The sequence below is a fragment of the Protomyctophum parallelum genome, assembly GCF_964188405.1.
Source record: "Protomyctophum parallelum genome assembly, chromosome: 17".
NCBI classification, from domain to species: Eukaryota; Metazoa; Chordata; class Actinopteri; order Myctophiformes; family Myctophidae; genus Protomyctophum; species Protomyctophum parallelum.
In genome coordinates, this window is record NC_139719.1 from 13,436,366 (window position 1) to 13,450,359 (window position 13,994).

Here is a 13,994-nt window from a genome sequence, read left to right on the forward strand (position 1 = left end):
ATTTACTGCCGTTTCCAACATGACAGCCATGTAAACACACACACAATGTCATTTACAGCTAAACATGGCTCTCAAAAATGTGTTTGAAAACATTTGAGCGAGAAATAGACAAAGCAGTACCAGAAAATGGAAAATGGATTCTATTTCACTCACTTCCTTGTTTTCCGACCGTGCTGCAGCTGGGCAGACGGCGGCCAGCACGACACTTATGGAATACTTTCATTACCGCAAGGAAATAGTTTTGTGTTTTGGGTCAATTTATTAATTTATGCATCAAGTAGCCATGTAATAAGCGGGATACTATCTGCCTAGGTGGTCATTGTCAGGATATAATTCACCTTCAGGGTGATTAACCACCTCCGCTTCACGTCGGTGGTTAAACCCCGTTGGTGAATTATCTCCCGACAATGACCACCTAGGCAGATATTATCCATTACTTAATAACATTTCGGAATAAACAGAGTAAAGCATTATAAAATGTATTAAATAAAGCTTCCAGAATGATTTAATTTAGTTATAACAATATAAAAGGACCTGCACACCGTCAACTTTATAGTATAAAGGCAAAGGCAGCATCTATTTTGCATCTACAAAGTTCAAAAATAATTCATATTCAACGGTGTTACATTTCAATAATAAACACGTTTATATCCTTGAACCAGGTACAACACTGACTGAGCATAACCGGTAAGTGACATGTTGAGCTATCTTTGAAAAAATGTTTGAAAATGTATGGACATTTTTCAACATGGAAACGATTATGCAAAACTAATTGTGATTACTTCAAACAATTGCGATTAGGCGATTATGTAATAATTGCCGCTGGCCTAGGTAGGGACTAGGGATACACAGAGATAGCAAGGGTGTACCTGATCTGTAAAGTGAGCCTAAAGTGACTAGCACTAACTGTGGCCACAGTTTAAAAATAATCTATCTAATCTGCTCATGTGACTCTACATTACAACCATGTAATGTTACATTTTTCAAAGGTGGGTTGTCATTCATGCATAGCATAGCTACAGCATGGTTTTCTCTTGCAGTTTTCTAAGCAAAAATGATGTACAGTAGTCAGGTGAAGGGGGTACTTGGATTCAAAAATCAGGGAAAGAGGGCACTGAAGCCCACCCGAAAAAGTCTCAGAACCACTGTTGTACCTCATGATATTGGACGCGTCTTCAGCATCTGGGTCTGCGCAGTATTTATTGGCTAGGATCAGACAGGCGTCTGCGTTCTCAATCTGAAAACAGGAACAGAGGACCGTGAGAACAGAGGACACAGACGGTGCCTCTGGAGAACAGTCGATCTACAAGATTACACCACGCCTCACACTGGGACGCATTGTGAGCTTGTAGATTGTCCGTTTGTGGTGCGTGCCGCCCACACGCAACTGATCGAAATTCGGCTTTAACAGCATAACAGCAGCACGGCACAGATTATAGGGACATAATCAAAACAATAGGACGGTGAGGGATATTACAGATTACAACCCCATGCACCCATCTGTCGTCTGTTACCTTGACTCTGGCCAGATCGTGTGGATTGAGGACAGACCCCTGGTAGAACTCCACCTGGGTGAAGTGACGCTTGAACAAGGCTTCCAGCTCAAGATTAGGGGAAATACTATGGAAATAAGAGGAACACACATCTTCCTTAAATGGGCAGTTCAACCCACAATACAAAAGTAAAACGATTAATTCAGAAAATTATAATATAGCTGCATTTAGTTGTACACAGAATTTGTACAGGGTTCAAGTGGTTACACGTATCGTTGAATCTAATCCTCAGAGGGTGTGGGAGTAACAAACAAACAGACAGACAGATACATAAAAATAGCATTTACTTACTTATGGAGAAAAACTATTTCTACATTGACATCATCCCTGTCCTTGTGGAGGAAGTCTTTTAGGAAGTTGGACACACTCTCCAGTGTAATATGTCCACAGACCACGATGTGCCTGCAAAATCAGGGGCAGAACAATAATCACACCCTGGAACAAAACAATGATATGCTGCCTTTTCAACTTCAACACCTTTATTCTGCATTCTGTAAAGTTGCACGTGAGATGGCCTGGGTATAATGAGAAATGAAACGTCACCAGACAGTGTTAAACTGAAGGAGGGATAATGTGATTTTGAACCGTAATTTGTGGAACTGTAAATGTATGTAGAAATAATGCAAACTATTACAATGGGTGAGGGGAGAAAACCTTTCACATGTTTTTGTTGTACAGTACGTCAGACTTTGCAATAATGCCGTCCTATGCACTGTAGGGACTGAATGATGAGACACAGGGTTTGATTTGTAAGACGGGGGACATTTTCGTAACCTTACATACTTGTTCGGATGACAAATATCGAAATTAGCCAATCAACATGCTCACAGTGCGTCGCTGGAACCAAAACATTATGGTATTAAAATAATGTAAATATTTAACTTTTATTTTATTTGTTATATTTGCCTGTTCTGGTTAGCATACATATAGTATTTACAAAAGTAAATACATATGAGGGGTAGAGGTTCTCTGGGAATCAGAAGGTCCCCCGTCTACTGCATGTATATGTCCCTGAGCAACGCACTTAACTCCTAATTGCTCCCTGAGTGCTGTGTTAATGGCACCCTCTACTCCAAATAGTTAGGATGGGTAAATACAGAGGGCACATTTCACCTGAGAATACCCAAGAGTGCATGAGGACCATATTATTATTATTATTATTATGTATTTCATTCAGCCCGACCTGAAGCAGGTATTAAAAAAATACACCTCGTCTCTGTCAGGGTGGAAACCTCTTGATCTCCAACACTGAAACTTTTCAGGATTTTTTTTTAAATAAATAAAATCGACGCGTTTCTAGCTTCTCGGATGTGCTACTTTTTGTGACGCTGTATTGTGTTCAGGTAGGGCGTTAATTTATGAAAGAGGACACTATGGATTTCCATGTCAGATTATAAAAGATAAGCGTTTACGTAAATAGATTATGAAAATGTCCACTGGGTCTATCTATACTGCATCAGAAGTTACAGTAGTTCCTCCACACTGCATAACGGTGATGAAACACCATACTGTACGTACTGTATGTATTCATTTTTGTATCATTTGTTCATTACGGATAATTACGTCCTTTCCTAGGGCAGCAGCTTATTTATTCACCCGATTCCTAGGCTGTGTGTGTTCCACTTCCTGTCGATTTGATCCAATGAAACTGGTCAGATGACCAATGATATCCAATGAAATCGACAGGAAGTGGAACACACACAGCCTAGGAAAAATGTGAATAGTGTAGTCTTCATTTAGACCTAGGTGGTCCGCAGCTAAATGACTTTGAATTTGTAACCAACCCTTATTAGATCTTTAACTATTGTTAAACATCTGCATTACTTAATTTACAAGAAGTGTACCCAATTTGAGAATGTAAAATAAATAAATGTTATTTTGATCGTTTGCCTTTTGTCTCCCCTACCAACATCAATACAGCATGGAATTGTGCAATACAGCATGGTTTTGGGTCTGAGAGGCTACATCTCATCAAATGGTGGTTGGTGGGTCAAATGCAGAATAAACAATAGATCTTGATATGAAAAAGGTTGAAAACCACTGATTTAGGCCCCAGGTATCATGACATAGGACAAAGAAGACCTGAACATCCATCCATTGTGGAGGAAACCGGTGTTCAGGTGTGGAACATTCCATCCCCATATCAATAGGTCTCTTCTCCAATTGGATCGTTACCTTAACATTTCTCTTTAAAGCCTTTGCAAAGACAACTAGAATTTACTAGGGCCATAGTTGAATCTACAGTAGGCTATAGCGTGAATGTGCGAGCTTCTATATTTTAATAAAGCTTATTTTGTCCTCTTTACCATTATTTCAAGCTAGTTATATTTGTCATATTTGCCCTGTGCAATTTGTGATTACGAAGCCTTAAAGGCAAACAGAAATACAAATTGTAACGTTCCAATGTTCAATGCAAAAAACACAATTAAATCGTTAATTGCATTAATTTGTGTGACAATTAATCGTTGACTTAATTTTGTAATCGTGACAGCCCTAAATACATTGGTGATAATAATGACAGCACATCCAGGAAAAAGCCAGAAGCAATTATAGAAAAACAGAGAGAGAAAACAAGAGGTATCACTATAGTCAATATAGCCATACTGTAGGATATAACATCAATAATTTACCTTAGACAACATACATAATGGGATTGTTGTATGTTCTTGAAAAAACATACAGAGCTAAATGTGACAGGTGAGTGTGTGTGAGAAAGTGTATTGACTTCCGCCCTAAATCTTAATTTGGTTTTAGCCTTTGTGGTGATCGTGGTTAAATTCTCTAAAAATGTATTGTTTTAGCAATGATCACACAATGATTAACACCACAAAGGACATCTTGTATAAATATCAGTAGTCAAACATTTCTGTTTCTAAGCATGAGGTTAAGAGAGACTGTGACCAAACAAACCTGACTACACAACAGACGAAACGACTATATACTGTACAGGTACGAGCAAAAAAGCAAGTGTAAAATCGATTCGGAAGGCTGAGCTATCCATGTGTCTGTGGCAGAATCTGATCCGTCTTTCTTGAGAAACAGCTGCATAGCTTGAACGTCTGCGTAAATCATGCATTGGATACAATGACAGATTTACATGAAGTTTCAAGTAATAGCTGTGTGCTTATCTCAAGGTTAAAATGCAAGGTGTAGGTCGGACTGAAGACAAAGGCCAAGAATGTACAGCAGCAACTCTGGGAGAACAGACTAGCAGAGGTTTGTGTTTATTCCAGTAAGGAATAAAAAAGCAAGAAAGCAATACAGAACCAGCGAGAAGCAAGCGAAGGCATGCAAAAATACAGAGCGGATGTGTTCACTGTTCACTACCTGTATTCTCATCACAATGATTATTTTACATAGTTGGATTCATTGAATAATTTAGAAGTGTTTTTATTTTACAGAAATGGAACTAGAATATAACTAAATCAATTAGTCTAATTAACCACATCCAATTGCATACACTGTACAACGGTATCACACAAGAATAGTGAAAATGTCCAAGCTTGTAGATTAGATTGGTTTGTAGATTTTGACTAAGTAGCCTGCCCTGAATACATGATTTACCATTGGGGAGAGAAGGTCAAGCCACACCCAGCACTCCCAGCTGTATTTGCTTAATTTCATTATGATTAATTGTGGTATTCATTGTTCTACAGCTCTTTGGCGTCTATGATTAAATCAGTGATTTCCAACCTGTGGGCCAGGGACCACTGGTGGGCCGTGAGGATATTGCAAGTGGCCCCCAAACGAACACTGAGATTTTAATGAAAATACGTTAATAATATATATATATTTAAAAAGAAAGTCATTGCATTTTTCCTTTAAAACCTTGAAGAATTTGTTGGTATTGTGATACTGATAAATAGGAACTTTATCTATACTATTGAAAATGCACATGGCCCACCCATCTGACGCACATGGCTCACCCACCTAAACCAATATGACACACAAGGGGAGTATTGAATCGTCTGCATAGTCAGATTATTGACTGACATGACACCTGCCTCTCTATACATTAAAGGGGATTTACCCCGTTAAACATTAGCATGCTAACTTGTCACACGATCATTAGTCTCTTCAATGTATGAGTGGAAATGAAATGACATAAAGTATGGGATATTGTGTGGATTGTAAAGATGTAATGTGTGATTTACAAACACAAAATACAAACACGACATTGTAAGCAGCCTGCCAGGCAATGCAATGTTTAACTGATCTGTGCAGTGTTTTCTCCAGATTGTCAAATGAACTATGATAGCAGCACCCATCAGTTTCCAGTCAGATGGTTTCTGTTGAGTTATGATGATGATGACCACTAGAGGATGACATTTCATCTGGATTCCTGCGGGTCCCGTGGGATTCCAACAGGACAGGATAAAATAAATTGTAGTGGGACGGGACGGCAATGAAAAGTCAACGGGAGCGGGAATCACATCAATTACTGTAGCCTCATTATTTTACTTACCACAGATGAACTGTTCCTAGTGCCATATATTTTGAATTAAAACTGCATGAAAACAGAAATCTAAAAAGAAAGGAACACTGCCTTTCCTAATGACTAACGTATTAGTAAAAAACACGGGAGCAGGATGGGAGTCTTTTTTTAGTGCAAGCGGGATTTATTTTTTTACTCTAGCCCGGGATTGGGACGGAATGGGATTTTTTCTGTGGGAGTGGATTAAGTGGAATAGGACGGGAGTGAGAATCCACTCCACACGTGTTCAGTCTCCAATGACCACCATCATTATCTTACTTCTTTACTGCGTGGTGCATAGCAGTATACATAAGACATTTTACGTGGAAAATCATGAATGAAGAAACATGCGTATGTTGGTTCCAATCATTATTAGATGCCATCACAGCTGATTCCACAGTGGTTAAGAGTAAGACTGAGAAAACCCTGCACACATCATCTCTGAGCATGGCAAATGAATAAGCACTTCTAAGACTAATTACAGCAAACATTACATTTACCACAAGCAGCCATGACAGCATACATAGCACGTGACATGAAGCAATAGCATACACAATTATGCATTTCTTACAAAATGCATGGCCCAGTTCTTCAGTCACAGTGTGACTTATTCACTTTAAATATTTGAGGTCTTTAAGCACTTGTGTACTTGTCATAATGATGAATAGCGGAAATAGCCGATCTACAAGCTCGCAGCGCGGCACGAGGCAACATGTGGTGAGCTTTTAGATGAGCTTTTTTCGCTATTTTTTGAAAGATTTGAACTTTTTTTTTTGTAGCTCGTGTTGTGAGCTTGAATTCATTTTTCGACTATAATGGCATGGGCCCAAAACAGGGATGCCAGGTTTAAAGTGGTTCATTCTCAGACCACACAGTTTCCATATTAATATTTCTGTGACATCAGGGTACAATCATTGCCTCTTAAATTGTCTCTTAAGTCACACAAAACCACACCATTTTCAATTGACTTACTTTCTGCCTCTGGTCGAGTTATAACTCCCTCCATATTTCTTCCGATTAAGGATGAGAGCGGCAATTTCTGGCACGTAGCGAGCAAACATGGCCTACATGCATGGAACAAGACAAAAAAGAAAAGAAATGCATGCAAAGAAGGTTCTACTGCGGGCGGAGGCAGCAGAACCTCCCAGAATACTTACTTTCTCCCACTAACCGCACTATAGGAACCACCATATTTCTTGCGGTTTCCTATTAACTCTATGATTTCAGGGACGTAGCTTGCAAACATGGCCTAAGGAGAAGATAGGAGACAGAAGAAGAGACTAAAAAAAGATAGGAAAGAAGAAAGAGCAGCTCCACAATTTTTCCTTTTTTTTGCAAAAACAAAACAGGAGAAGTGTTTGTTAACAGAAAAAAGGGATAAAGAAAAGAAAAGAAAATTAATCAAATCATGTGAATTAGTCAGTTAAGAAATCCATATGAATGTAGGTCGGAAGATTATGTCCAGATTACAAGTAATGAGGAATAAAAGAATGGGAAATGAATAATAAGGAATTTATCCAACTACTGTTTACAGAGTACAAAATGAAAATGGAAAATAGAAAAGGCAGAAAATGTTAGACAGATCACCAATTGGCATGTCAATCTGTGATAGAAAATGAAGAAACAGCCTTATGCACCATGTTCGTCCAACAAACACATGCCTGGGTTGATGATTGAGTAGCAGTGCTGGAAAGTAAATTTAATCTGTACTTGAGTAACATTTTGAGTTACTTTGTCTTTACAGTATTTCCAGTATTTCCAATTCCCACTATAGCTCCACTACATCTCAGATGCAAATATTGTACTTTTTACTCCACTACAATTATTTGACAGCGTATATTTGGACTATTATTATAAAACATACATTAACCAAATAAGCCCCATTTTATACTTAATTGAAAATAGACGATCTCCAAGCTTACATCTGAGCTTGTAGATCAGCGCAAAAATATTAGCTCTTTTCCAAAAGATTACTTTACTGGTGGTATTGTAAGTATTTTTAATGCCAAAACTATATTTTGAAGGCAATACATTTGTACTTACTGTACAAGTACAAAAAATAATAATTGCCGATCTACATGCTCACAATGCATCGTGATGCAACGCATTGTGAGCTTGTAGATCTGCTATTTTCAAAAGATTTGTATACACTTGAACATTTTTTGATACCAATACCTTTGTACTTTTGTAAAACAAAACTTTATCCACCACTGATGGTGGATAAAATGTGACAGATTGTGTCAGATTCTATTTTTATCATTTTGTGAATTAAATTCTCTTGTATCGTTTGTGACTGAACAACACACATCTCTGTGAAATTAGGTTTAAAGCCTCTCCGAGATAATACTCTGTGATCCTGTCCAATGGTAAGCCGAGGAGATAGGATAACATCACCCCGGCCTTCAATGTCCCTAAAAATACTACCTTTTTCCACCTGGGTGAAAACAAGTACATTTTGATTATTATTACAAGAGAAACATTAAGCACTTCAGGCCTAGATACATTTCAGCCATTTGAAAATAGCTGATCTGGCCCAGGCTGGCCGAGCGGTCCAGGCACCTAGGCCTGACAGCGTGTCGTGGGTTCGAGTCCCGATCCTGACAACCTTTGCTGCGTGTCTTCTCCCCATCTCTCTCCCCCTTTCCTGTCAAACTACTGTGGTCTATCAATTCTGGACTTTTTACTTGTAACAGAGTATTTCTGCACTGCAGTATTGATACATTTACTTAATAAAAAAATGTAGTACTTTTTCCACCACTGGTGAAACACTTCTGTCAAAGGCAGAATGGTTTTGGTGCAATGGTTTCATCAACATGTTTAATACACTGTGGCTTCTGTGCATATGCCTGTGCATATGCCTCGCTGTGCCATAAATATATACAGCATATTGTGTGAGAGACTGTGGAGCGACGCTACTTCAAGATGCTTCTACAAATCATCACCCATTCATTGTGTTTGTTGGAAAGTGGATAGGAAAGCCACCTGAAACCACAGTACTTATACCATTAATAACCACATTGAATATTGAACATCCTTCGGCAACACTTTAAGTGGAAATAAATACAGAAATAACTAACATACTAACAGTAACAAAGTGCTACATGCTGCACAATACTGCACAAGATAACCTGAACTGTGGGCACCAGAGAACTCTGCATGGGAACCAGCATTGCTTTTTTCTAAATTACATGCTACAAATTGCAAATGCTCTAAAAATTGTTACAAACCCAGTGGATATAGGCAGTCATTTTGGGGCATAAACCAGAGGTTGAAGGGTAAATGTTGATCTGACATTGATGTACTGTGCATGTTCTTAAACAAAGCATACATTTATTCTAAATGTCCTTACATTTTTGGAAGAAAAGAATGGCCAATTAAACATTGACGTGCCCACAATGTTTAGGTGCCCACTCTAACTGTATCCCTTCACAATTCACTAACATTCAACATACAGTACAGTCAGTGTGCAATACAGGAGCTGAAGTGCTTCTTCTATACAAGTTAAAGGTTCCATGATGATTATCTCTACTCTGGGGCGAACATTAAGGGAAAATGGCCAATCTACAACTCGCAGCGTATGATCTATTTTCGGTGTCGAGATTTTGTGTCCTAGAGGTCACGGTCTATTCCCTACAAAGCCAAAGTGCAGTATAAACTACTGGAAATAATTACTGGAAAATGGCCGATAGTGGGTTTAAAAGTGTTTCAACTTTTCAACTGGTCAGCCAAATGACATTTTTGGCAAATAAGTGGTATTACACTAATGGTAAATATGTTCTTGAAGAAGTTGAGGTAATTGTTGATCCACCAAAATCACAAAGGGATACACAAATAAGTCGGTGTGTCCAAAAACGTAGTTACTGCAAAATATGCAAAGATGAATGTCGGATGCATCTTCATGTCGCTGGCTTACATTGACAATGAATGGTAGACTGTAATCTTTGCATCTGTGAGTGCACCATGTGGCTAAGTTTGTAGGGCTTTTTTTCCTCCTCGACACCAAACATCTTCGACAGGAAATAGTCCTATAGTCGCGAACATCACAATGCATCACCTAATGCGTTATGAGCTTGTAGATCTGCCATTTTCACAGAACGTTTACTTTATGCAGTAGGGAGGCTAGTAGTGTTCATATGGTTGATGTGAGTGAGCATTCACGCAGTAATAAAATAAGATTGTTTGTTTTATTTTACCAATCCACCGAGGATGAAGAAGACCATGAAAAGACGTCCCAGGGTGGTTTTTGCGTAAACGTCTCCGTAGCCGACGGTGGACATGGTAACCATGAGTAAGTAGACACATTCCCAGTAGGAAAGAGACTGGGAATTCTGGAAGTTCTCCCATGGATCCCCTGAGTTCTCCACCTGGAACAAGAGGTCAGGATTGATACGGCACACATGGATGGACACAACCCCTACAAACTACCGTAATCCATTGAATCCATTAGAAACAAGAATGACTCATAATTGCCAGCTGCAGTAAGCTCTTGTTTATGAACCTCTATAATCAGTTTGTGTGCCGCATCCTCGGCCTCAGCTCACGGCTTGACGTTGCGGTGTACAGAGTATGTAGCCAACATAGCCCAAAATTTTTGATTCTCGTAGAGGTTTTTTTCGATTCTGACGAATCTCTCTACGAGAGTCTAAACGTTAACCCCGCCCCTAACGACGAGAAAGCAATGCTTATTTTTCAATAAGAAATATATTTTAATCCACTCTGAATCCTCCATTGTAAATGCGGTAAACGGCGCAACAGAATATTGCCCGCGCCCCTAGCGGCCAAGGTTCTCTTGCGCATTTACAATGGAGAGAAAAGCAAGATGGCCGCCAGATCCCGAGACAGAGTTGATTAAAATAACATTTTTATTGAAAAATAAGCATTTACGGGGTTTAATATGGTTCCGTAGACGTCACAAACAAGTGGGGCAAAATTAAAAGCAGCTTAGATTTTGCATTTGTACAAGGTAAGAGTGATTTAAAGGCACCAAGGTTGCTTTCTCGACGTTAGGGGCGGGGTTAACGTTTAGACTCTCGTAGAGAGATTCGTCAGAATCGAAAAAAACCTCTACGAGAATCAAAAAATTTGGGCTATAGCCAACACGGCTTCACGTTGCGGCGTTCAGTGTATGCAGCCAATACGGCTTCACGTTGCGGCGTATGTAAGTATGGGATTTATGCCGTTCAGACTATGGGGTTTATGGGTAAGTCTCCCATTGGTTTAGAGGCAGCCTAGAGGCAGAGGTAGATCAACATGTTGTCCAGCCGCTTCTCAAGCAGCTGGCAAAAATGATCGATAATTGATATGTTGAGGTAAAGTCAAATCAATTCCTATTTTGGGCATGTCATTATATGCTAGGCAAAAACGTCTACATTCGAAAAATAGTTAAAATAGCAGATCTACAAGCTCTCAATGTGTAGATCTGCAATGTTCGATATTTAAAGGGTTCGAATAGGCAACCTTGCGGCAGTGGCGTATGCAGGAATTAATTATTACCTTGGCCTGGGAATATCTGCCTGGGAATTCTTTATTATATAATTAATTAATAATTCAATATGAATGCATATAATAATAATGCATATTCATTTTTGCCTTCAATTTCCTAAAAATATCAGGTGTCAGAACTGCACTTAAATGAACTATTTACTGGACAAAACACCAACCAATACAACTGCACAACACACCAACCAATAGGCCTACAACTGGACAACACACCAACCAAAGAATACATACAACTGGACAATACACCAACCAACCAAGAGGCTTTGATTTGATTATGAAGAAATTAATTAAAACCAATAAGGAACCAATGTGTTGCACTGTGTGGTATAAACACTAGTTATTTCAGCTGCTGTTAGTCCTGTTACGGTGTTACCTTATCTGTGTAGGAATCATGTTTTGGTTCCATACGATGGACAACACAGTGAAGGCAGCCTCCTTTTGAGCAGCAGCACGTTGTTTGTTGAGTCTTGCACTGGCTTCACTCACAGATAAATACTTTCCCAGTACACACTGAGCGCACTGAGCGCACTGTGCAATGCAAACTAATAGGCGAGTGCGCTCCGGTGCGGTATTTCCCGAACGTGCCCACAGTGTCTTGACACTTGACAGTCTCCGCTGCTCAGTGCTCACAGCGGCACAGCCAGTTGATAAAACACAATACAAAGACACGCACCCACTATTTTTCGCCTGGGCCGAGTTCAGAAATACCTATGCCCAGGCCCTGCCTTGCGGTTACCATCCAGCCACTCTACCGAAGTGTTGTCTTTTTTTTGTCCATATTTCCCAGGCTCACAGCCACGGCAGTGGCTGAGGGGTCCCAGTTCTAACCCGGGCTCCCCCAGAGTTAGTGTTGAAGTGTACTTGAGCAAGACTCTGAACCCCGGGCCTAATTGCTCCTGATGTGCAGGTTGGTGCCTTGCATGGTTTCCTATGCCATCGGTGTATGAAAATGGTTGTGTGTGAAACTGTGAATTGGTGAATGTAATGCACAATCTATGTAAAGTGCTTTTATATAAATGCACCATTTACCGTTTTAATGTGAATGACTTACCAAATGGATGAAGCCAGCTGCTGTAAGCCATGTGCTTATGAAGATTGAACATAAGTTCACCAGTTTTATCGAGTTGCTATCAGAAAAGAGAGACAGAGGATAAAGATTGACATGATTTGTGCCATCCGTACAACAAACAAACGGGAAGCTTAGTTAAAAGATGCTAGTCTGCTACAGTGAGTATAACATGTCACCATTGTCAAAATATTTCACATGGGCTTTAGGCTATTGTGAAAAAGAATTATAAAAAATGAATATAATAATAGAATATATTCTAAAATAGGGGTTAAGTAGTTAGCATGTGGAAATGATGTATGCCGAGCTCTAAGCTTTTAAATGAAATTAGCTTTAGTTTTTTATTCATAAAGCTACACCTGCTGTTCCATTAAATAATAAAACAGGAATATTCATTCTGTTTATCATCATCATCATGGCCTCGTTCCATTCATGATTTATATGCTTTTGAGTGAATGAGTGAGGAGATTATTCTAAAACATTATTTTGTTGATCTATACAGTATAAGCTTTTCCTGGACAGCTGGACACAAATATGCCCCAAGCAGCAGAGGCATAGATCTGTAGATCCCTGTCTCTCACCAACACCCGGTGGTGGAAGATAAGTACATTCTACTCAAGTACTGCACTTAAGGGGTTTTCACTTTTTCTTTAATCGTCTACTCAGGCTTTTGTGAACACCCCGGACAGATATAATTATTATGTCTGTTTTTAATAGAAGGGGGCGTGTCTGATAAATTAAACATCAAATATCTAAATACTGAATCGAGCAAAATACAGTATGCCTGTGTAGCACTGTATAATGTAAAACATATCAATAGACATTACTGAAATGAACAAAGCCCCAAATGGGCTATTAAATGTGAAAGCATGGCAGATACTGTAAAATAAAAGAAGTAAAAAATACACTTACCTTGTTTTTAGTATATTCAAAAACTGTAAAATTTCTGAGAACTGTATCAACCGTAATGCCCTTAAAAACCTCAAGCCTGCGAGAAGAAGAAAAAAAAAACATACACCATGAAGAATTATTATCCAACAAGGTGAACAAGTATTCAAAACATCTTCAAAACTAATTCACTTCTGGTCTGCACACCAAAAACAATACCTTGTTTGTTGTAATGTTCATCCATCTTTATCATCTTCACTGGATTTGTATATAAATAATGTATGTATATGTATCTTTTTTTAAATAAATCTAACAATAGAGTAACACGTCCTTGCATAAATTGTTGAAATCAACAAAGACAAAAAAAAGTTAAAACTGTTACAGAAAACAAAAAAAACTACTAGTATCTGAGAGCTCTGCCTGACTTCTATTCTTCAACAGAACAGTCGTACTGTATGCTTTAATCTCAGGAGACTGACATCTATATCATCTACCTGCAATACATTTTTTCATT

At 38.9% G+C, this 13,994-nt stretch overlaps 1 protein-coding gene across 6 annotated transcripts in view; it reads right to left on the reverse strand.

Moving 5' to 3' along the window:
- The window catches only part of LOC310874293 (calcium-activated potassium channel subunit alpha-1a-like), a 130,673-nt gene that overhangs the window by 39,623 nt on the left and 77,056 nt on the right, over positions 1 to 13,994 (reverse strand). For 5 of the 6 annotated variants that reach the window (XM_083787040.1, XM_083787039.1, XM_083787037.1 and 2 more), the window contains exons 6-12: positions 13,505 to 13,580; positions 12,578 to 12,653; positions 10,221 to 10,391; positions 7,185 to 7,276; positions 1,845 to 1,955; positions 1,515 to 1,620; positions 1,155 to 1,237 (exon numbers count right to left, since the gene is read on the reverse strand). In XM_083787040.1, the coding sequence (XP_083643166.1) occupies positions 1,155 to 1,237; positions 1,515 to 1,620; positions 1,845 to 1,955; positions 7,185 to 7,276; positions 10,221 to 10,391; positions 12,578 to 12,653; positions 13,505 to 13,580 (715 nt within the window). Of the gene's footprint in view, positions 1 to 1,154; positions 1,238 to 1,514; positions 1,621 to 1,844; positions 1,956 to 6,999; positions 7,092 to 7,184; positions 7,277 to 10,220; positions 10,392 to 12,577; positions 12,654 to 13,504; positions 13,581 to 13,994 lie in introns of all 6 variants that reach the window. The other variant, XM_083787038.1, reaches the window with a different exon arrangement.